At 41.0% G+C, this 25,266-nt stretch overlaps 2 protein-coding genes across 2 annotated transcripts in view; one reads left to right on the top strand and one right to left on the bottom strand.

The window, feature by feature from the left end:
* Window positions 1-9,289, bottom strand: part of LOC136429791 (Kv channel-interacting protein 4-like) — a 99,533-nt gene extending 90,244 nt beyond the window's left edge. Inside the window, exons 1-2 of the mRNA XM_066419763.1 lie at window positions 9,180-9,289; window positions 6,880-7,029 (exon numbers count right to left, since the gene is read on the bottom strand). Of these exons, the coding sequence (XP_066275860.1) occupies window positions 6,880-7,029; window position 9,180 (151 nt within the window). The 5' untranslated portion in view covers window positions 9,181-9,289. The remainder of the gene's footprint in view (window positions 1-6,879; window positions 7,030-9,179) is intronic.
* A 2,736-nt stretch (window positions 9,290-12,025) lies between these two features.
* LOC136429784 (surfeit locus protein 1-like) lies at window positions 12,026-13,333 on the top strand. Its single transcript, XM_066419750.1, has one exon. It carries the CDS (start codon window positions 12,117-12,119, stop codon window positions 12,969-12,971), a length of 855 nt encoding a protein of 284 aa, XP_066275847.1. The 5' UTR covers window positions 12,026-12,116; the 3' UTR covers window positions 12,972-13,333.
* Window positions 13,334-25,266: the final 11,933 nt, after the last annotated feature.

The raw sequence follows: 25,266 nt of genomic DNA, 5'->3' as shown, positions 1-25,266 counted from the left end.
GGTCGCTTTATATCAATGGGTTGACTCGAAACTTATGATTTATAAATGGGAGAGCACCCTAACACATTCCTACTATTCTGATTGCATTTTCCATCAATAGAGTCTCTGTCCTCACCATCCCTATACTAGTGGAATTGGCAATTTTGCCTGTAGAGATCCTGATTGGATTTTTTTTCTGTGCATGAGGACATTCACTTAAAAGATAGTCAGAACTTTGATTCAATCACTTTAGATAAATGGATTGACTCGAAACTGATGATTTATAGATGGGAGACCGCCCTAACACATTCCTACCATCCTGATTGCATTCTCTCTGTTAAGGCCACACCAATTTAATTTCTTGGTTAACTGATTTTTTTTAAATTTTAGCACGAGGACAATTATGTATTCCGTAAAATTTGTATGTTTCTTAGTAATGGATCGTATGGATTCCGTAAAATTCGTATATTTCTTGTAATGGATCATATGTATTCCGTAAAATTCGTATGAATTCTTTGGCACCCCTGTATCAGGTCTTTGCTTGTGCCGATAAATCCATCAGTAAGTCTATACGTAGTCTTATCTCACTGGCATTCTCCTCTGTGAGCTATACACACTTACGGACAGGTTATTTGCGATGATGGTCGGAGGACTTTATGTACTCTTATCTGGTTCTCTCTTCTGTGAGTGTGTGCTCTACTCACTTTAATACTAGGCTCTTGGTTATTTGCGATGATGGTAAACTAAAAGGTTTTCACGTATTCTTATCTGGACTGTCTTCTGTGAGGTTGACACACTTGCTAGTCAGACTCCTGGTTATTTGCGATGATGGTTGAAGAATTTTATGTTCTATTCTTATCCGGTATTGTCTTCTATGAGTTATTCACACTTCCCCTTCAAGTTGGGCCATACTTTCTAGAGGTTATTTAAGATGATGCTTAGAAAAGCTCTAAGTATACTACTAGATGGTCCTAGATGTTTTAAAATGATTGAGATACGATTCACTGAAATGCAAATATCTGCACATGCTTCAAGTTCAATGTTAACGGTGCACACCCACATTCTTCCGCGACCGGGGTCCAAGATAGTGCGCGACAAAAAAGTGACGAAAGGGTTTCGAGGGGCTGGGTTTCAGTTCACATTTATCATAATGTGCTTTGAACTGATATTGTATACTAGCATGGCTGAAAAGCATATGAATTGGTGTGTTTTTGGTGAAAATTGCGTTTCGGTCCGAGCCGTATTTCCGGATATCCAGCCGCATTGATAGTGAGGTGTCCCCTGACCCGAGATTGACCTTTGTTGCGTTCTGTGGGTGATGTTGAGATGCCTCGCGCCGTGGATGATTAAAAATTTTTTTAAAGAAATTGAAGTACTAGAATTTTCTTTATAATTGGCTCGATTATACACTAGGTTTTCCTCTTTCTGACAACATCAGTCGTTACTGCTGCAAAATTTTTTCTACAAGTTTTATCTACGGGAAAATGCCAAATTTTTGACGTGAAAGTTATGATTTTTCTTATAATTTACCAAAATTAGAGAGGTTGAAGAAACAAAATTCAGTTGGTCTTTTAGCGGAAGGGATAGGCTTTCATCCCATACACAGTTGATTTACTTCGGAATAATTCCCTGGAAGAGACAGTACCTAGACTTGAGGGTGCGCATGCAGCATCCAATCGAAACCCCAAATAAACTGGGGTGTGATCCCTTAGTGTCCTGAAAACAATCGATACATGTGTATTGTGGCGTTAAATAAGTGTCTGGGCTAGCAGACACAAAATCAAGAGGTCACGGATTCTATTCCTGGCATTCCAGGCTTGACGCTGTATTATTGGGAAAGGACTTTAATGAATTCGAACATGACTGTCCTCACTCCACCCAGGTGTAAAAATGGGTACCTGGTTTTGGTTTGGGAGTTAAAAGGTGGTGGAAGGAGAGGGATGGGCTCCGCCTTCTAATATTGTGCCCTTGACACAGCAGATAACAACTGACAGCCTTAAGAGGCTACAGGATCTTTAGTCTGTACCTTAACCTTTTACATTTATAAGAAGAGCCAGTAAGATCTGTCTCTAGGCTCTAGGCTGGAGCTAATAAGCTCTATAATATGTAACAGGGTACACTGGCACTGCATTGAAATATATCCGGATTCCACGTACAGTCGAAGATTTCCGAGTACGCAGAGTCGCAGACACTATTTCCTTTCATGACGTTCTTGAGTAATGACCAAGGAAGAGATGACGATACCACTGTCCAGGGGGCTAATGCCTTCCTGGCTATCTCTCTCAGTGCACATCACCTTATTTGGAACTGTCCAGTAAACTGCAAGGGAAGCGACGCAGATGACCAAGTAATTGAAGAAAAATGTAATACTATTGACTTATAAGCCCTGGCTAAATTGGCATTTAATTTTGACTTTTTTTTTTTTTTTTCATTAATGAATTAAGAAAGACCAGTAGTTCTACTGAATATTGATAATTGGACATAAAAGAATTATAACTATTCTTTTACCATCTGGATGATGTCATCAAATTTTATTGCCCCTAATATCATTTTTTTGTCTAAGAGAAAACACAGCACTTTGGTACATACTACATGCAATAACACTATGTTTTCCATGTGCATGATGATCAAAAAGCTACAAACCTACGTTAGCACATCTTGATATCTACTAATTGTCTGTGGTTATTGAAAAATAAATGTTTTTGCCTAATAAAAAAAAAGTCATTTTCTAATAACTGCTGACAATTGAATTTGTGACCACCTGTCCACAAAGACTTGATTTTACCAGCCTTCAGGGTGGTCTTAATGGGCAGGTTTGACTGCATTCTACATATACATACATGTATAACACTACTGATAATATCTTTAATAAGTATGAATATTCTTAGGGGCAACCCAGCACTACAAAATACTAGTAACTGTCAAATATTTGATACTGTTTTCCACTATATCTCACAGACAGGCCGCTTTGATTGTTTAACTTGAGTGTGTTGGCACACCAGTTATATGTTTCACTGTCGTCATAACTAAGTTATTTTATTTTCCCGTCATTGTGTTATTTGTTATCATTATTATATTGTCGTTCTTATTTTTGTATATAAGAGGAGAGGGCCAGAGACTCATTTGGCAATCAAATCAAATGCTTGTAGTCCAATCAGGCTTTTAGCTAGGCATGGGTCCATGCGTCATTTGGACGCATGGTACTGAAATAACAAGGAAATTGGACGCCCTCTTTTTCAGCCTGGACGCACAGGGTTGTTTCCCTGGTAATTACATACACATGTTGCTGTGTTACAGTGTTACTGTTGCTTTTATTAGTGCTACCAGACACTGGGACAGCATGAAACTGATTGACATGCAGGTAATTGGAGACAGAGAGGGAACCAGCAGTTTCTAGTTCTGCTAAAAATATATGATGAGACTAGAACACCTAACCGCATCACAGCACCCACCCACCCCATTTTTGGACCCCTTGTCTATAGATCCTAGCTGAAAGCCAAATCCTCTTGAATTATATGTGGCGTTCGGCGTAATATAACCAGCTGCTGCCGTGCCGCGTGCCTGCGAAGCTGGTGTGTTACGCCGAATGGCGGTTATACCGGCTATATAGATACAGATACAGAATTATTTCAAAAATATATACACCGTACTTTCCAATCATACCTGTGTTAGCCTGGAATCTAAACCTATCATAGCTTCCGAGTCTCTCTCCGCAAATCTCTATTTGCAGAGAGAATCAGGAGCTATAATAGGTTTGGATTCCAGGCTACGCGGAGAGAGACTTGGGAGCTATAATAGGTTTGGATTCCAGGCTACGCGGAGAGAGACTCGGGAGCTATAATAGGTTTGGATTCCAGGCTACGCGGAGAGAGACTCGGGAGCTATAATAGGTTTGGATTTCAGGCTACTCGGAGAGAGACTCGGGAGCTATAATAGGTTTGGATTCCAGGCTATGCGGAGAGAGACTCGGGAGCTATAATAGGTTTGGACTCCAGGCTACGCGGAGAGAGACTCGGGAGCTATAATAGGTTTGGACTCCAGGCTACGCGGAGAGAGACTCGGGAGCTATAATAGGTTTGGACTCCAGGCTACGCGGAGAGAGACTCGGGAGCTATAATAGGTTTGGACTCCAGGCTACGCGGAGAGAGACTCGGGAGCTATAATAGGTTTGGACTCCAGGCTACGCGGAGAGAGACTCGGGAGCTATAATAGGTTTGGATTCCAGGCTACGCGGAGAGAGACTCGGGAGCTATAATAGGTTTGGATTCCAGGCTACGCGGAGAGAGACTCGGGAGCTATAATAGGTTTGGATTCCAGGCTATACCTGTGCATGATTGCATCCTGACATTGCCAATGACTTTCACAGTACACTATGAATTCGAAGCAGTCACAGCGCTACCTACGTGAAACCACAAATCTCGATTCCATCTCCCCATCACAAAGCCGTTTGGATTATATGTCTGACATAGATGTACGACATAGCGCGCAAAACACATATGTTTGGCTTATGATTATGATTTTGCGCGCAGTATATGGATGGCGCACTCTGGGAAAACAGTGGTTGCTATTCCCAATTGTTGCTGCTTGTGATAATCACATGTACAGATATACTGCTGGTACTAAGTCTTCCATAATCAGATGCGCACTCTCCCAGGAGCTATAGATTAACATATAGATTAGTCATCTTTGTGTCAACTTTGCAAGTACAGTATGTGATAAAAACTGAATTACAAGGGAATTCTATACATGATATTGATGAATGATATCTGTAGTAGTGTTCACAACATATCCTGATACTATATGTTACCTCAGTTGCTTTTTCTGTTGTAAAAAAACATAGAATTACCTGAGGGCTTTTTCTAAAGAGGGGAACAAGGGCACTGCACCCCTTTGCCATATACCATGTGCCCCCCTATATAATAATAATAATAATAACTTTATTGCTCAACAATTGTACAAGGTACAGAGTATGGCATTCACTGGTACATATATAATCAACCTGGATAGTAGATCCTCTGACAAGCAAGAAATTCACATTGACCAGGGATGGTACTAGGTTACATGCAACCATAGTCTACAACTGTGATCTGTCTGACAGTAATTCTGTTCTCAAGAAGCCTTAGAATGCACCATTTTAACTTGAACTTCTCTAAAGCTCCATACTTTAAACCCCATCCCCCACCTGCTCACTCCGCTCCTTTGAAATGTTCCCCTTGCAATTTTTTTCCGAGAAAAACTCTTACAATGACCATCATTACTTGGAAAACATCCAAAACCCTGTTCCTCGCACTGACTTCATTCTAAATTTGGTTCCCAAGTATATAATCAGCATTCACCTCCAAGTGAAATCATATTCGTGTTCTGAATACGTTTGTGTACTAGCCATTGTAAGGGTGACCACCCTCAGGCATCTAATCTCTTAACATTAAAAAGACCACTTATCGATGAAAGAGTATCAAAGGGTGACTTGATATACTTGGGAGAAATTGCGAGCTGTAGCAAAGCCCCACTGCTCCTCTATTAACTACTTGAAAAAGCACCATGCCTGACCGCTTTATCTTTTTATTATGGGTAATCAATTGAAGTCAATTTTCTGGTAATCTTTAATGTATATATATTAGTGAGTTGAATCTACCCTGAAGCATTGAAAGCATTCAGGGGGAGATATGCAATGTCAGTCTGTTGTACAATATTTTGTGTAGAATTTAGGCCGTGATCTTGAAATTTACATGACTGGCTAGCATGTATATTTATTGGTACCATCCAAAAAAAGAGGGATCTTGGCTCACATTGATTTGGGGCTGTTTTGCAAATGTTGGAAATATGAAATCATGATGCAAATGTGTACACCAAAAAAGCACCTGTACCATAAATGCCAATAACATGAAGATTTTGCTATCCAGAACATTACACTAATGGTCTTCCATGATTTACATATTATTACCGACATTCAATATGTGACGATTACGAGTTAGTGACTTTACCTTGTTCACCCCTCTTTTCCAGATATATAAATCTCATGTACTAGTTATTGACTGGTTCTGACAGGTCATTCTAGTGACGATGAAGTAAGTTAAGTAAAGCAGTCATCCTCATTTGAAGTGAAGCATGATGCTTTTTCAAGTAGCTAGTGGTAGTGCAATGCGGCTTCGCCACGGCTCGCATTTTTGGCCAAGCACACCGGGTCACCGCTACTCTTCTCGATAAGTGTGTTGGGTTCTTTTACGTGCAGAGGTTTGACGCTTGAGGCTTACGCCCGAAGCTCCCTCATACACGGGGCCGCCGGCTTTACGTCACCATCCGAAATGACGAATGCAATCCCTTACAACATGTCCAAGCTCGAGTCGACCCCTAAGACCGAACGCGGGCACTAGGATCCAAGGAATTTGATCCAGATGGCAAAGCAGCGGGGTTGCGTTACCGCTTGCGCTACGAGGACATGTGACGCTGAAGAAGAGTGATGAATGTCACTCAAAACGTACGGAAGTAATCACTGTATCTTATCATCTAGTTGTAGAGTTTGATTGATATCATTTAAGATACATGTTCTGCCAGCTCATTCTATTTCTAGTGATACTGAAGAAGAGTGATGGATGTCACTCAAAGGGTCCGGAAATAATCACTGTATCTTATCAAGTGATTTGTCTTTAACTGCCAAAATATTACACTAAGCAGTCTTTTTAGAAATACTGTAAAAGGAAAATGTTTGTGGTGGTTTTATGTCCGCATTGCTCTAAAAACGGCTGAGAAAATTCTTATTCTATTTTCTGCCCGCCTACCCCCTTGTCTCTTTCCCGAATCTTAAAACTACCACGAACGTTCAGCTTTCTCTCTAGGGCAAAATTAAATCGCCGCAAACATCTCCCCTTCTACGGTAAATTGTTAATGTTTGTTTCCCACCTCCTCCTGCTGTCTTCTGGATGATGGCGGACACTGCCTTGCTAGCGCGTCTCCTTGCCGTCCATCCGCGACCGCTTTTGTTTGAGGCCCCGGTCAGCTCGATCTGGGCCGAGGATTTCCTCCTCTTGAACTTCCGCACGGCACTTCCCACTGTTAAAAAAAAATAGAACAAGCCAGAGATGACAATGAAAAAAGGGAATCTGAGTGGGTTGATCTCAAACCATGTTTTGTTTTGTTTGTTTGTTTGTTCTGCATACACAGTAAACTGCCTCATGGCGTAACACACCAGGTTTGCACTGATCATGAACAGCACAAGCTGCATGTCCAGACAGATCTCTTTGATCCACTCACACCAGGAAGGACCCCTACTCTTTTCGAGAAGCATGGTTGGTTCTTTTAGGTGCTCGAGGTATGCCTAGCTCTCCTCAAACACGGGACCTCCATCTAACGTCCTATCCAAGAAACGTCCATAACTAAAAGCTATTGCTATAGGTACTCATTTTCACCTGAGTGAAGTGGGGAAATGGCACAACGTCAACGAGACAAATCAGGGGACCCCGGATTTGAACCCAGGACCTCTGGGTTCCGGGTCAAACACCCTGCCACTGCGCCATGCCGACGCCAGACAGTTTAGCTCACCAATGAGCTAATCTTCCTCTGGTTGTGACAGAGAAGACAGCCGCTATGTACCAGGGCTGTCTCCAGGACCCGTCTCCCCAACCTGGGACAGAAATTTGCTTGTCCAGGGATAGATAGATATATATATTCACCCCATCCGAAAAAAACAAACTTCATGACATAAAATTGATCGGACTGTATTTTCGTAAGCTTTGAATGAAATATTCAACGACAAAAATTAACAACTTGGGCTCCCAAATAATGAGTGTGACGGAAAAGAAATCTAAAACTGGGGAACGCCCTGTTAAATTGTATTCATTTACTAGTAAAGGTTCATTGTACCGGGGATTTAGTCTCTACTCTGCAAATACAACATATTAGTGGACCAAGGCTTAACGTCCCTTCCTAAGGACTGCAAACCTTTCCAGTAGCATGCATGTTGGGTGAGCACCAACATGTTAAGGATTCAAACTCCCAACCTCTTTTGTCCAGGGGTAGGGTTACTAATATTACACCACGGCAAACAGAGATGCAATGTTTTTTAATTTTCGTTGTTAAAGCTGTCGTTTTAAGCCTACAAACATGCATTTTCATCGATTTCATGGCATGAAGTTCCCATTTTTTGGGACAGACAGGGTGGCATTTTTTTTCCATCCCGACAAGCAATTAATTTCTGTTCTGGGACGGAGAGACGGGTCTTGGAGACAGCCAGGTGTGTGCAACTGTATCATACGTTAGCAGTCAGATCCAATATCTCAACACTGTGTTAAAATTAAAATGGCAATCAGAGATGGCAGACTTCACCCCCTTAATGCCCATTCTGCTTTACAACCCTTCCGCAGTCCCACAAACAATAAGTGCAGCTCTCAGAGTATGTATATATATATAGGGCAATGCTGCATTGTGTATTTCAAATGACATATTAAAATACACACAGAAAGACAGACATACACACACACATACTAGTATATAGAGAGGGCAAGACATGCAAATATCAATAGATATGTGGGGTAAATTAACAAACAAACCCAATCTCCCCAAGTATAATTGTATCATACATCAAGTCCCTGGCAGAAAATCTATTTTGCAATATTCCCAGTCGTCAAATGACATACCAGATCATGCCATCCTCAGCAATTTATCTTGAAGGTAATGATCGAGAGATCTATATGCAGTAAAATACATAGAGGCACCACAATCAGTGCCTCTCACTTCAGCTTGCTGACCTATTAATTTCAGTTCATCAAAACGACCACGAAATTTTAGCTGACACACGTATATATAATTCAAGCAGATGTTAGGATGGTGGATATCAATGTTAAATTTGACTCCTGGCTTCTCTTGTAGCTTTGCTACAGCAGTGTAAGGGTGCACCACGTACATTTTTGTCTGCTAAATTTGAAAATATAATTACTGACTATCTTATCCTTATAGAAGCCGGGCAGTTCAAAAATGTTAAGATTTTCCACCCCACGCATCTGCTTGGAGGTGATGAGAAATAGGTATTCTGCACAAATCTGAAGCTTTTCCCCCGTAAATGTTAAGCATAGCGCATCGCAGTACCGTTATACATGTAAACCCTCTGCTAGAGCTAAATACACGACCACGGGAAGTATCTCGCTCCAAGACGGACGTTGAGACGTGCAAAGTCGCAGGAATAAGAAAGAGAAAGAATCACTCACTCCTTGTTTCTTGAAGACAAGACCGTGTCGTTTCTTCGAGACTTCCTCACATTTTGTTCCGACCGCCGGATGAAATCCGAGAGACAACAAAACGCGAAGAAAACACAAAGACTTTCCCTTACATTCCAAGTAAACGGTATCCACGCAACGACAAACCTTCCTAAATTTTGGTATTATTTAATATGCCGTATTTCTTGAATTAATCGCCTTTGTTCATATTTGTAAAAATGCTGAAAAAAACTGTTTACGTTTTGGGATTGCGTTTGGTTGATGCGTTCAGATTAATCTCCAAGCAGATGTTAGGAATGAAGATGATAACGTTTTCTGACAGCCGGGCTTCTGTGATCTTCTGTGGCACTACCGCTCACTTCAATACACAGATCAGGCGTCAATGAGACACCCGGCAGCCAGAAAACGGTGCAATATTTCACCCCAACATCCGTACTAGGAGAATCATTCAGATGCCTGTGCGTTCTTGGGGGGTCACCATTTCTAGGGAAAATGGCGGGAGAAACCACGTGGTCTTATACCGATGACTTCTCAGAATATAAATTGTATATATAAGATCGATGGGTCGTGCCTGCATAAATGTTTAATGCAGGGTGCGTGCGACTGGGCCATTGGATACAATACATTGAACTAAAATGTGAACTACAGACGAAGGTAAATGGTTTGTTTTTCAGCACTTTGCCTGCATAGCCTTGAACCTAAGGCCAGTCGGGCCGTTTGGGATTTGAGTTCTCTAGTCTCTATCAGACTAACTACGCCAGCTACGCTCAATTCCGATTTTAAAGTACTAGGTTTATCTTAATGTTATTTTGATTTTATGTAAACTGTGATATATATCATGTGGCCTCAAACCAGCGGAATCTTACGGGTTTGCGTAAAGATTAAGACCTATCCTTCAATGAAAAAATGTTGGTTATATTAATTCGTATGTTTTTATTAATGCTTTTTAGAATTCTAGTCTCTATCAGACTAACTACGCCAGCTACGCTCAATTCCGATTTTAAAGTACTAGGTCTATGTTGATGTTATTTTGATTGTATGTAAGTTGTGATATATATCATGTGGCCTCAAACCAGCGGAATCTTATGGGTTTGCGTAAAGATTAAGACCTATCCTTCAATGAAAAAAATGTTGGTTATATTAATTTGTATGTTTTTATTAATGCTTTTTAGAATTCTTTATATCTAAGTGTGATTCTTTATAACAATGTGTGACGATGTGATGTGTGGACAAACAGTTTCTACCCGCCTTGTTTGTGTGGAAATAAACCAGTCTACAGCCATAGGGAGAATATTTGCCAGGGAAGTTTGGGCACCAGAGGGTTTCATTTGCAGGCGAGGGGGAATTATTTCCTTTAATATATACCGTGGACTGACTCTTAACTGGCCAATTATTCCTTTTTTTACGAATTCTACGATCCATACCTCCGTAGTAAGGCCTGGTGGAGACTAGACGTTTTTGCTCATTACGTCCGTGAAAACGGGGTATTGTAATCAGATGGCATGGTGTCTGTTTGTTTGTTCGTTTGTTCGTCTGTTTGTTTCTTGGTTAGAGTCCGCAGTCATTATCTCCATGAAAAAAGACTTTTTCATGCAGATATTGTTTTGCGTGTGCTTACTTGTGTGCTTGCGTGCGTGACTAAGTTTGTGCGTCCGGATGCTTAAAGTCAGCATAACTGAAGAACGTCTAAACGGATTGTAATGATATTTGGTATGTGGGTAGGTGTTGGGAGGTGGAAGGTCAAGGTCGATTTTGGGCCCTCCGGTATGTGTCACTGGAACTGCAATGGTGTATTTCGTCAAAATGTTCAGATATGTTATTTTTTAGTATGTGAATATTGCAGAGTGGCAGCCTGCCGGGATGTACGGCGGAAATGGTGTAATAGGATACTTGGAGCATTGGAAGTCTGGTTTGGCACTCGTCTAATGCATGTCTGATTATAGACAGGCAGGCAGTGATCACGGTGGCTTTATAGACCCACACAGCTATTAGGCGCACCCATTTAGAGCTTGTTATGTGCTGTTTTCCGATGTATGTTATCATTCTGGTTCTCTGAACTGCCGCCAAGTCTGACATTGTTACTCTCTTCAGGGTAGGTCACTAGACAGCAAAGAGGGGAGTCGAAGCATTGATTAACACCTTTTTGGCTCGCTTTCAAGACGCCGAATGATAGTAATCTCAAAGCAGATCTCCACGGTGCCAAATTCGTACAAGCCAGGGAAGCTCCAGTCAGCCAGAGAAGTTGTCAGGCACCGTCGGTTGCTATAAAAACTCCTTCTGCCAGTTGGATACGGTCTTTGCAACCGTTGGGTCTGCTTGGAGACTTGAATGATAGCAGGGGGCACAACGAAACCAAGTAAAAACCAGGACAATTTGTACAGGAGTAGTACACGGCCACTCACAGAAAACCATAGCCTTCCTTAATTGCGCATGAAATAAGAACCGCTTCTTATCAGAATAGATATCTAGGCTTGTCTAGAATACATTAAACTGTATGTTTGGTTTTAAACAAATCTTAGTAGGATTGGTCTGTCGATCAATCGTAGGGAATTACGCTGAGGAAGCGACCTTCGACCTCCGCTCGTGCCGTCTTCATAATTGCGACATCCGCCGTTCTGAACGGCTGGGGTCGCCTCCCGCTCAACGCTATATTGATACATGCAGTCAATGTAACGTCAACTGTTATCATTCCGTTATTTGTTTCGTCTCTTTAATAATAGAGACAAAACAAATATGAAAAGTAGAAAGCCCGACAAAAACGCCTAAAAACAAGCCAAAACCCTGCCGGAACCCATCCTCTGCTTGGAGAGTAGATGTCTAACCTTCATCAAATTTTACTCCAGGGCTTATTACATGACTACACCTCTCTACAAAAGACTCTTTTGACTAAACCCGTACCTGTGGACATTCAACAAAGCTGCTGACAAAATGAGCGCATTTTCCTTGAGTAGGGTCTCGTTACAGTGCGTCAGGAAAGGGTCACAGGGTGGCTTGTTGGCAGCAAGAAACAGGACATTTAGTCCAGGTACCAGATATGCCAGTCAGACCACCTCCCGGTCCAGCCTCCTCCCCCCTCCCCACGCCTGGTTCCTCCTGTCTATCCCTGCTGCAGCGTTTGGTCTGGGCACGTGGCAGGTCCAGAGGAGACAGTGGAAGTTAGAGTTGATCAAAGACATGGAAGCCATGACTAACAGACCTCCTGTTCCTATACCTACAGAGCAGCAGGATCTTGAGATGATGGAGTACAGACCAGTCAAAGTGAGAGGCAGTTTTGATCACTCCAAGGAGATGTACCTCCTACCCCGTTCCCTGAACACCCATGATGCAGGAGATGGGTTGGGACCCAGGGCACAGTCAGGGGCACAGGTGGTAACACCCTTCCACTGTTCAGATACAGGGAGGACAATTCTAGTGAACAGAGGATGGGTGTCCAAGAAAAACATCAATCCAGAAACAAGACCAGATGGCCAGGTTACAGCAGAGGTGGAAGTTACTGGTCTAGTGAGGTTGAATGAAAAGAGAGCACCATTTGTCCCAAAGAACGACATCGCACACAACAGATGGCACTTCAGGGATGTGGAGGCCATGGCTCAGTTAACGGAGGCTCAGCCCATCTATATAGAAGCAGTTGGAGGGAGCACTGTGCCAGGCGGACCTATAGGGGGTCAAACCAGGGTGCAGCTTAGAAATGAACATATGCAGTACATCCTCACATGGTACTCACTGAGCATCTTGACTACCTTGGGATGGTACTGGACCTACTTCAAGAAGGTGCCAAGATAAGGATATACCAGTAGCTTGTATAGGACTAGGATTTAAGTTTCAGACAGGTTCCCAACCTTCTGTAGTGAAGCTAACAGTAGGACCAGCAGTTTTTTTGAGGCAGATCTCCATTCATCATTGTGTCTAATCAAGTGAACAGTATTTGATTAAACATTGCTATTCTGCAATCATGTATGTATGTGGATATATTCTTCAACATTAATTTTAGATCAGTCTATTATACACATCTTGCCAAATCTATTACTGTACCTCAGCTAGCTATACAACACAATGCTGTAGAGTTTTAGCTACAGTTGGAATGAACTTTCCTGTCCACAGTTTTTTCTGTGTATAAAAGGAAGAAATAAACTGATGATCCACTGTCTTCCAAAAAAAAAAAAAAAAAAAAAAAAAAACCTTCATCAACGATTCCCGGGAATGGGTTAGCTGAAGAGTGCATGGGGATTACTGATGCCGCATTAGTGGATCTCGTTGAATTCACAATCTTTAAATGTCTAATTAAAATGTTTAAATGTCTTATTTGTTTAAGTATATATTTGCGATTTGCAAATGACATGCATTAGGCTAGCGTTTATTTCACTAGACTGCAGAGAATGATACGTATGTTGGGGTCAGTGAATCTGATGCTAGACCTATCGGATGCTTTCGGTACTGCAATGGTTGCATGCAACAGCCATCATATGACACCAGTAACGAGGCTATAGTTAGCATTCCATACGATATTGTTGTTGTTTATTCATTATAACAGAACACGATAGTCAAGCTCACTCCATAATGCTTTATTTCGGCTTCCAAAATAAAATAAAAAGGTACTGTACATCATACATAGCAGCTGCAAAATAGGGAAATACAGCTGTTAATTGCAGGAAGAAAATATTTCGGACAACGGATACTGATGTCGTAGAATGTCAATGTCAGTTCCAATGTCAACGAAGAAGATGTGGAGGAAGAAAAATGAAGAATCTATTATCCGGTACTGGTATACAATACCATGTACGTGTGCTAAGTTTTGTTGCAATTTTTAATAAAGAATAAAGTTTTGTTCATCCTTCATGACAACGTAGATTTCATTCTTAAGACAACATTTTTTTGGGCCAAACTTTTTTTTTCATTCGCACGCTCGCATCAGTTTTGGGGTTCCAAGATGATGTCATCCATATAATCAAATCAACACGAAATGGCCTCGGATCCTGACGTATCCTGGCGTGATCCGAAACCTAAGATCCGGAAGAATCCGAACGGATCCGGGGCCGTATATTTCTCGGCAGGCTAATGGGCATCCAAATATTGGGACTCAAAGTACCACTTGCATATTTGAGTTGTGTAAGTGGAATTCGTTCGGATTCTTCCGGATCTTAGGTTCCGGATCACGTCAGGATACTTCAGGATACGTCAGGATCCGAGACCATTTCGTGTAGTGAAATCAACATGGCCATACGCCCATGGATACGTAACGGCATGGAAGTAAAGAATGCTGCTCAACCATGCAAGAAAAGATCGATCCTGAAAATACTGTCATCTTGGCTTCCCACGCCTTTTCCGGTGATCTCTGCTTCCATTCATCCAGGGGGCAAGCTAAGCAACTCCGCTCCAGGCGGATGTCATCTGGCTTGATGTCTCCAAAATCAATACCGTCTGACCGAGGACGACCGATTTTCCGTACTAGCGGCAGTAATCGTGTGGTCAACATTCCGGACAATTGGACGATAATCAAGACCTATAATCTATTCCTTCTCGACTTTATAGTCAATCGTATATCCAAAACATGGACATGCAAGTGTAGGCATACCTCGTACAACCTACACACAGCAGCTGTGTGAGGATGCAGGCTGCACTTTAGAAGAACTACCGAGAGCAATGGAGGACAGGGAGGACTGGGAGAGGAGGGTGATGTTCATCCGTGACATTCTCACGACAAGATGATGAGATGATAATGATGTATATCCTTTCAATGAAACCCAGGCAATATTAGGGCCCGAAAATCGGATTTTGAAAGTCAGTTTATTTAGTCATTTCTATACATGATTAGTTCAAACAACACTATCACATTGTATAGCGACGTTCGTCATACAAAAATACGACGTCGTTGTGATTTAAGAACTCACAATAAATTGTCGCCAGGGTTTTTGCAGGCTCGCGAAACTAAGAGAATCATTGTATGGCACGTTTTTGCGTGGTTTTAAAATGCTCAAAGTATGTAGTTATTACCCAAATGTGCTAAATAGTGTTAGTAAATGTCACTACAATAAAGATTTCAGCATTTCTATTTTCCAGTTAGATACAGGTTTTGAGCTCACCCTTTGTGACATAAGCTAGCGAGATCATGAACACAACGTTAGCAGTTCTGTACGTTGGTTCACATACGGCCCCCTCTGATCACCCTCCTTTATCAACGCTAAAACCCGCTCGGGAAATGCTCGGCAAACCCTCGCCTTATTTGGCACAAATAGTCGTTACCTTGTTCTGAACCCAAAAGAAGCGATGTAAGACGTAAGCTGATTGATTGGTAGCTTCCCAGCGTCCTTTGCGCTTGTGCTCGAGATGAGCTTTAGCAAACCCTCTGATTGGCTGAAGCTGTTTTGGTGGTGACGTCGCCAGAAGCGAGTTCACAGGCTGGAAATTGCAGGGCCGCTATGGGAGGTAACGAAGCGAATATATCGGGTCTGTTGGGAGGATGCCTCTGATTCATATCAAGTGTAACGTTAAATGGACTATCCATTAATAGTTTCATCAGGATGGAAAAATCACCGGCTGGCAGTTAATTGTAATAGGTTTGTGTACGAAGCCGTTAAATGGAGTTAATCGATAGGTCAGTTGAGGGTTATACGAATATCTCATTTGGACTACTGCTGAATGATTATTGTATTACAAGTGATTACGAAGTCAGGAGCAAACATAGGGCTTACTTTGCATTCGTGAAATGTTCTAAATGTATTTTTTATGTTTCTCCCCCTACTGGGGAAATAGGGTGTTATATATATTATTATCTAGAATGCTCACTGTACAAAGATTTACGCATCTCTTTGGTTAACGCAATACAACTAGACCAGAGATATACAAACTTAACAAATGACAAACTGTTCACATACTTGATGTCATCGAATAATCAATCTGTAATTGAGAAACTCTGTGAATTCGTGTACACATGTCTCAAGAAGAGAGAAGTAGCGTGTAAACTTTAGATATAGATAGAACATAGAATAGTTTTCTTCATTTTTTTTCTGTTATTACAATGCACAATTGTATTACTTATAATGCATTTAGCCCGGAAGGGCATGAACATGCAATAAACATGAATGAATCATAGCGGATGTGTAACACCAAATGGCTTTTATACCGCGAATTCAGGAGCAAACATTGGGCTTAATTTACATTCGTGAAATGTTCTAAATGTATTTTGTATGTTTCTCCCCCTACTGGGGAAAAAGAGTGTTATATTATAGCGGATGTGTAACACCAAATGGCTTTTATACCAGGAAGTCAGGAGCAAACATTGGGCTTAATTTGCATTCGTGAAATGTTCTTAATGTATTTTTTATGTTTCTCCCCCTACTGGGGAAATAGGGTGTTATATTATAGCGGATGTGTAACACCAAATGGCTTTTATACCACGAAGTCAGGGGCAAACGCTGGGCTTAATTTTCATTCGTGAAATGTTCTAAATGTATTTTTTATGTTTCTCCCCCTACTGGGGAAATAGGGTGTTACATTATAGCGGATGTGTAACGCCAAATGGCTTTTACACCGGCTATTCTTAATTCGTTCAGACCACTGTAGTGCCTAGTACATATATGGCACCTAGGGTAGCAAGTTTCCTTGCTGTTTCAGTAACAGGGTATATTCATACCTAAACATACCAAATATCAAGACAATCCACCTAACCATTATGGAGTTATTGTGGTCAAACACAGACACGCGCTCATCAAAGCTAGGAGAATTTTCCCGGTACAATGAACCTGTAAATACTGTACATAGCGTCTGTCTTCTGTATCACGATCAGTGGAAGATTAGCTCATCCGTTCATTGAGTTCATTTGAGCTAAACTGGTTCGAGATCACTTTCCTTTCCTTTTCCTGTATCAATATAGCTACACGATTGCTGATCTCAAAGCAAATCTTCAGGAGGCAAAATCGTTATGTGACCAAGACAGTACCTACAGGCCACCAAAGGGCTCAGTGCTTTGCGGAACCGGCCGGGAGCTTTTGGTTACGATTTAGCCTTTCTACATCTGCCTGCTCAATGACCTGCAGTGGACCCTTCTCTCTGAAAGGAGGAGGAACGCCCGCCTCACCTTTTTCTATGAGCTAGTCAATAACTACATCAATATTAACACAGATAGTCTACTGAAACCAGCTCAGGGGCGCACCCGGGGGAGCCACACGATCAAATTTCAACCACTTTACGCCCGGACAGACTCTTACAAACATTCATTCTTCCCCCGCACCATCCCCGAGTGGAACGCCCTGCCTGGCGCGGTTGCTACGGCTCCCACCGTTGAGTCTTTCCGCGCCAGGCTGGAGGCCTGCCCGCTTTAGCCTGGGACCTCCTCCCCCCCTACTTTGCCCCTAGCGGGGTTATTTGGGGGTAATTGAAGTTGAAGTTGGTGATGGGCACGATACTAACGTGGAAGAAATGTAACCCAAAAAACTAATTATTTCCATATATTCCAGGGCTCGAAATTCATCTTTGGGAATAGGTGCACTGGTGCACCCAACTCAAAAAATTGGGTGCACAGAAAGAATTTTGGGTGCACCAGATAAAATAAAGTTGAATGTTCTTCAGAACATAATTACAAAGTTTAATGCTGCTGCCTTTCTTAAGAACTTCAATCTGTAATTCTATACCTAACTTCAAAATTTCAAACAAATAATACATTAAATAAAGTACAGCAAAAAGTTATCATGCTGTTTTTTATACTTACATTTCAAGAATATTCTGTATACTAGTGTACAATAGTACCTTAACCCTATAGGCTACAAAAATATATAGGTGCAACAGTGCACCCACAGTAAAAAAATTAGGTGCACAGCTCCAATTTTGGGTGCACTGGGTGCACATGCACCCAATATTTCGAGCCCTGTATTCTTATTGCATGTCTGACAAGAAGTGTGTGCCGTCCCAAAAACCGTTGCTGCATTTCGTTCATGGCTCGCTAGAGGTCTCTACAAACCTTAGAGTCAGACCTTGGAGTCAGACGATAATTCCAAGGAGGAAACGCCTTCCTGGTGGCAAAATTACTCGACACCGAACCGTATTTGGACTGGTATAACCTAGTCATGTACATAGAAGTGCAAAGTGACATCACCCAAGTGATCTTGATAAAAATCAGCTACGAGGGAATTAAAGAATGAACGTCATTGGCAGTAGGGTTATCCATCTGTTTATCAAACTACAATTCTTGGCAAGGACTTTGTCATAGAACTAAAGAAACTTTTTAAATAAGCAACATAATTTGTCTTTTAAGACGTCTAAACGATCGGTATGTGGTAAAAAAATTCACCCTTTACAATACTTATCCCCGCACAACACGAAGTGGACTCGCCCCCTGCGCACTTAGCAACGATCCAAGCGACTTGCACACCATTCGCTGCTTGGACGCCACGGAGTGTGGTCCCTGTTTTATTTTGCCCCAGTTGATCTACACCCTACCTTCTTCTGTAAGTTTTTCAGATGTTATATTACTATATTTTTTAACCATTCACAGGCATGTCTATTGTTAACTACCATGATTTAACCGTAAGTGAAAATTCTGAAAATTAACATGTTTTTCAACAGGCGGCATTGGGGAGGGCTTTCTTTTACTGATCACTGATGTAACGTTAGACATTTTCTACTAGAGTAATCTAAAAAGAAGTACCTTCTTGGGACAGTAAAACGGAGAGCATAGAAACACTGGGGAGGCCAGTAATTAAGTAACTGCACAGTTTACACATCTACAATCGGCAGACAACCCGATTGAAGGGCTGCATTGTTGAAGTACTGGAGGGGGAGGGGGGCGGCGCTAAGGTTAAAACTTCGCTACGCCATGAAATAGAATTGTAAGTTTTTTTTTTCCAAAATCGCCGCAAGTTACCATGATGCATATACTTTAACATTATTCTCCATTCACGGTAAAAGCACAAGTAAGCATGTGATGTTGTTTTTGGCGACGCCTAGATAGCGGGGGCTTCGACATGGCACTGACAACTTACGTTTGAATGATTCTAGAATTTTTAATGCCATCCCCATGAAAGTTTTCTGCAGTATCGTAGGTGTACGATTGTTGCTAAAAGAAGAGATGAAACCTTGCTGATTTCTGCATAAGACGGTTGATGGCTATTTCATACAAACAGTTACTACTGTTCATTGATGTTTTGACTAAGACTTAGTGTTTAATATTTGTTCCTTTCTTCAACAGGATTCCATCCTAATGTTCGGAACCCTGGGTAAGGGGGCCATGAGGGGCCTGATGGGGGCACAGCCAGTGAACATCTTAGCCGGTAAGAATCTCTGTTTCATCACTAGTAACTTCTCTTTTAGTACAGTACTTCCTATCAACATCTTGGCAGGCACCATAAGATATTTGTTTCATCACTTTATTACCAAAACTTCTCTACAAAAGTTAGATATAGATAGATCATTGTATTAAACCATAACCTAATGTTATCGTTCTGAACTAGACAAGTCTGATGTCTTTTGATGACAACTTCTGCACTTTTTTCAATGGTTCAATGCACCATGAATATTTTCTTGTCATGAATATGACTATTTCAGATGATAAGGCAGGATGTTATGTTACAGGAGGTTTATGCAAACATAAAGCTCGATAAATACCAGAGGACAGATTGTTATTGGTGATCTACTTTGAAAGTCAACATGAACTATTTTTTCTCCTGTAGCCCCCAGGTCCCGCCCTATTTTTCTTATCTATAACAATTTTTTTCAAATATATGACAATACAAATTATACCCCGTCCCTCCTATCCAGGACCCATGCTGGGGAGACCCCAGCAGTCGGACTTAAGTCCAGTCTGCTTGTGGGCCGGGTCTCCTCACTTTAGCATCAGGCATGGTCATCCTGGACTCCCATCCTTGTGGCAATGTTTTATCATCTTTCTTATTGATAACAATTTTTCCAAATACATTACAAAAATACAAATTATACCCCCCTTTGCCCCCTTCCCCCCCGCCCAGGAACCATGCCCACTTTAACATCAGGCATGGTCATGGTCATCCTGGACTCTCAACTCCTTGACATTTTTTTCGGCATGTATTTATTCAGATATACAAATTAGATGCAAATTTCACTTTTAAGACTTCACTCACACTCCCCATTTCTAATTTTTTAAAGATTATGAACAGTAACTATGTATTACTGCAGTATATTATACCAATGAATATGAGTATTATATATCATATTTCAAGAAAACTAGATCAATACAAAACAAATATCTGCACATTGTGCATCAAGTACTGAGTTATTGTACCTATTTTGTTACTTGTGTACGCCAGCAGGTGATATCTATATATGTGTCTAATTGTTAAGTATGTAAAATACTACTAGGTAGTATGTACATTGTCATTATTACATCATAAACAGTGCATATACCATGTATTAAAAAACTCTTCCCAAGGTGAAGTTACAACCTCGTTTTTGTTACTTTTGGTTGATAGTGCGGTTGCTTTAACATTTCAGGATAGGAGAGTGAGTGAGTGTGAGTGGGTGAGTGAGAGTGAGAGTGAGTGAGTGAGTGAGTGGGTGTGTAAGTGTGTGTGTGAGCGAGTGTGTGAGAGTGAGTGAGTGAATGAGTGAGTGTGTGTGTGTGCGAGTGAGTGTGAGAGTGAGATATAGAAAAAATAATGATGTTGGGGGAGAAATCAGACATAGATTATAGATGGATGACAGTTTTTAATTAGGTACATGTATGTGAAACAAAAACATCCATTGGTGTCCCACAAGGTTAGGTTGCAGCTTAGCACTTTAGTATACTATATGTAGTTATAATGACAATTGCTTGGAATCGTGTGTTTTGTGATTCTTGAGGAAATTAACGAGCAGATGTACTTAGCCTAGAGCTAAAACTAACAAGCCAAAAAACAACAACCTAAAATAACTAATTTACAAAGCGAAAACAAGTGTTTTTTTTTTTAAAAAAAGGGAAATAACCTAAAACACGGTTGATTTATTCCATGATGTCTGAAAAACTTGTTGACGGTCTAGTCTGTTCTAGTGCATGATACAATAGACTTCTTTGATTACATTCGACAATACATACTATGATCAACATGTGTTCTTCGGGAAAAGAAAATTATGTGATATATTTCATGCCCACAAGGACCTCATCTGTAAGTCATGCACTTCTACTCTATAGACAAGCCAAGGCATAATTTTTAAATAACCACTCTTGTTTTGTTATGCGGTATTTTGTGAAATTAACCGTTTTCGGTAACCTTGTTTTCGCCTGTTTTCTGTTTGCGATTAGTTGTTTTCGGTTTGTTTCGCATTGGTTCAGGCTGTTTTCGGTTACAGTTTTCAGTTGTTTTCGGTAATTAGTGAGACCCTTGAGAATGAAACTGTAGTTTAATTAAGATGCGTTCACTTGCAACTCTCGATTGTTTATAAGAAACAGATTAACAATATGGACCACTTCAGACCTCCCATTTTCTACGTGGAATATTCTTTCAGTCTGTTCTGTTGAAAGCTTTGATCAGCTGTTACAATTTGTACAAATGTACCACTGTCAAATATGGTAGGTCACAAACTGGATATACTTTAATGCATTAATGCTTTAGCATGAAGTCGCTGCTGTGTGGCGTCATCTACAATACATTGATGTACCTGTTATCTCAGGCCCGCCGTGAGAATGTTTTTTTAGTCCTTGGGAGAAGAGCTCGAGGGTGCCAGTTCCGAGCCCGTCCCACTACCATAGGTGTAAGCTCAAGCTCCACAGCCGGCACTTAGCTACTGGTTCTGTACATGCATTTTGTAGCTTTTGGACAGCAAGCCATTGCGCCGCGGAGTTAAAACCGGATATATTGTTTGCCAGGTAGGAGAAAGGTCACCTTGCTTTAGACATTAGTTCGCCCTAGGACGGTTCAACCCCATAACTGTTGCGAGCTTGCAAAAAAAAAGTTTAGCAAAAAAAAAATTTGCCTTAGTTAATCATAAAATCTACGTGGTCAGGAAGATTTTAAACAAATGACTTACACACAGAGTATGGTATGGAGAACAATAGATTCTTTATTTCTATTTCTTCACATCTAGTTTTTAGCCTCCGTAGTGACCGCTTAGTGGCTCCAAAAAAAATCGCGGATCCGTGGTTAGCAAGCGATTTCACCCCTGAGCAAACGAGAATCTCATTTTTTTTACTTTGGAACTGAATTTGGCATTCTACGACATTAGTATCGTTTTGGAATATTTTTTTCTAATTTACGGCATGTATTCAATCATTTTGCAGCTGCTTTTGCGATTTACAGTATAGTCAAAACCTTTTTATCTATTTTTGGAAACGGACGGAAATTGATTCGCGCGCGGATGTCCATATGATCAAATCAACATGGCCTTACCATGATTTCATTATTATGTTCTGTATACACGTTCGATTTCTGTTTTGTAATTTATGTACCAGTTTTTCTATGTTTCTCTTGGGCCTCTTAAAACCCTTAAGCTGCCAGACCTGGTTTAAACAGGGATACAGAAACATGCCCTGTGTGCTGCATCCGGTTATAACCGGGATAGGGTATTCCCAGAAGAAAATAGCTTTGGGTGCGTGTAGCGCCGGAAGCTAGGGGAGATGGGGCCGCGGGCTGTTTCGCAGGTTTCGTGAGCGAAATCAGGTGTCAAACATTTTTAAATTTTACTTGGCTAAAAAAACTGGCAGCGTAAGGGTTAAAAATCAGCGGTCTTGTTGTAGGGGCTACCCAGATGTCTTCAACATGAAATAAATGAATATATTATTGAGCTCATTTGAGTGTTTCATCAACTAAGACCCATAACAACATTGATAATTTGACACAAGAAGAATTACACGAGGTAAGATTCGGTTAAAGACGTTAAACTTTAATTGATAGCATTTAACTGATCAACGTTACATCAATCTAAAATATCACGTACCACTACCAGCTCACTGAATGTGGTTTTCATCCTGCGCGTAATCATGCGTCTTAATCTACACGCATCCATAGCTCTGTCTATGATACCTCCACCAATCAATCAACAATGCCTAACTATATATTGCATCAACGCACTCTCTAGTCTCTTTCTCTATCTCTCTCTCTCTCTCTCTCTCTCATTATCTTTCTCTCCTGTTCACAACTAACAACCTGTTATGTATCGCTATCTAACGTTAAACTATGAATAAATGAATATAACCTAACTACTCTCCAAGCTGGCAGAGGTTTAGCAGGTCGGCATAGAGAAAACGGGACAAAATATATAGAGAGCCCGGCCGAAAAAAACTACTCGTCAAAAAACAGCCGGAACCGAACCTCTGCTTGGATAGTAACCTAACAACCTAAGTAAGGACCTTTACTCCAATATATATATATATATGGCCTCCGTCGGTCAGTATTGACCATGGTAAAATCCTAATTCACAACAGCCCTACAGCATCGTGTTTATGTAAATTATTATACCTATATCTAGCTATAGGGAATCAAATAACGTCAACAGCAGAGTGTCAGTTATCCTAGTAACTATCGTAACGTTACTATGATATAGACAGAACATGCCATCTCATATCGTTATCCCTTATTGACAATCAGTACTATACTTAACATGTATATAGTATTACGTACACAAGTGTTCGCACTGAACATACCGTTAATCATTACTTTTTAGTCGTTATAACGAGCACATTATTTGTTCGTCAATATCCATCTACAAGATATGATTATATAACGTTAACTGTGTAATCTATTGTTTGTTCTACATGTCGGCCCAATAAGCCCATTCGTAGATTCAAGGAGTCATAGGATAAATTCGAGTACGCATGCGCAATGTCAAAGGTGAAGGCCCCTGGCTTGTAAACAGTTGTCGCGGTTGTCGTCTCGACCATTGTCTTGATGTGCAAAACAATGCCCAGACGGGTTTTGTATAAGTGACCATTCCCTACACATAGAATCTGGCAGGCATAACCGTACCCCTCTGAATAGTAGAACGTGCGAATTCTGTGACCATTTGCATGTTGAAAAATCAATCCCATTTTTTACTAGATTGTTCCTTGTATGATGATGAGCGCCAATTGTTGTTTAAGACAATAGGATTAGACAAGAAATGTAAAACAGGACACTTTCATTTTTTCATTTACTAGTACCTGGTGTCATGGAAGAACGAACATATAATGGATGTAGTTATGTTTCAAAATATTTAAAAAGAGAGAAGAAACTATACTAGGTGATCAACATTAGTTTAGCAACAGTCCACCGTTTGTTTAGTTTTTAGCTCACAATATTAGAATGTAGAATTGTATCAATTCTTGCGCTGCATTTTGTTTCTTATAGACCATGCGTGGTCATCTGTGCATTTAACCAATCTGGGCAGGAACATGCAATAAATACTATTATTATATTATTATCATTATGTCTCAGGAACTTCACCTTTGACACGGCATATGCGTCTTCAAAATGTATAATTCTACCCGCAACCTCGGTGGGCCGATACACCCGGCCATAGGGCAAGCCTACCATGATATATTTCTACGTTATTGTATTGACCAAGGTGGGTTGGCCCATGGAACCGAAAACAAACTACTAGTAATTCACCCGGGAACTCTATCATATATATATATCACTAACTTGATTTGCCATGCTACATCTACTTGGTTTTCTGGCAGAAGAAAGAAGAAGAAGAAAGAAGAAGACCACGTCAGCAAGAACAATATATTTCCCCTATACCCTATACTGGGTATTGGCGGGGAGATATAAAATATGGAAAAAAGGCTGCCCACCCTTCCTCCATGTCGCATTTCATGTCAACTGGCCCCAAATGAAAAAAAAAATTAATAAACAAAATTAACTAGGAGGCAGGTTAAGAAGAATGAGAAGAAGAAAAGAATAATCTCCGGAGGGGGTGGCAAAACTGCTAGCGATTTCGACCCCCCCCCCTCGCGAAACTAGTTGTGCATGTTTTGTTTTTTCGACCCCCCCTCGCGAAACTAGTTGTGCATGTTTTGTTTTTCCGACCCCCCCCTCGCGAAACTAGTTGTGCATGTTTTGAGACGTGTTCTGCCGACGTTTTCTATGTGTGCCACTCCACAAATTCACCCTTAAACGATTGCCACACACATCTACTTTCAAGATGTTGACACAACTTGAGT

The sequence above is a fragment of the Branchiostoma lanceolatum genome, chromosome 3 (assembly GCF_035083965.1).
Source record: "Branchiostoma lanceolatum isolate klBraLanc5 chromosome 3, klBraLanc5.hap2, whole genome shotgun sequence".
NCBI lineage: Eukaryota > Metazoa > Chordata > Leptocardii > Amphioxiformes > Branchiostomatidae > Branchiostoma > Branchiostoma lanceolatum.
Note: the sequence above shows the minus strand (reverse complement) of the source record. Positions and strands in the feature narration are given on the sequence as shown.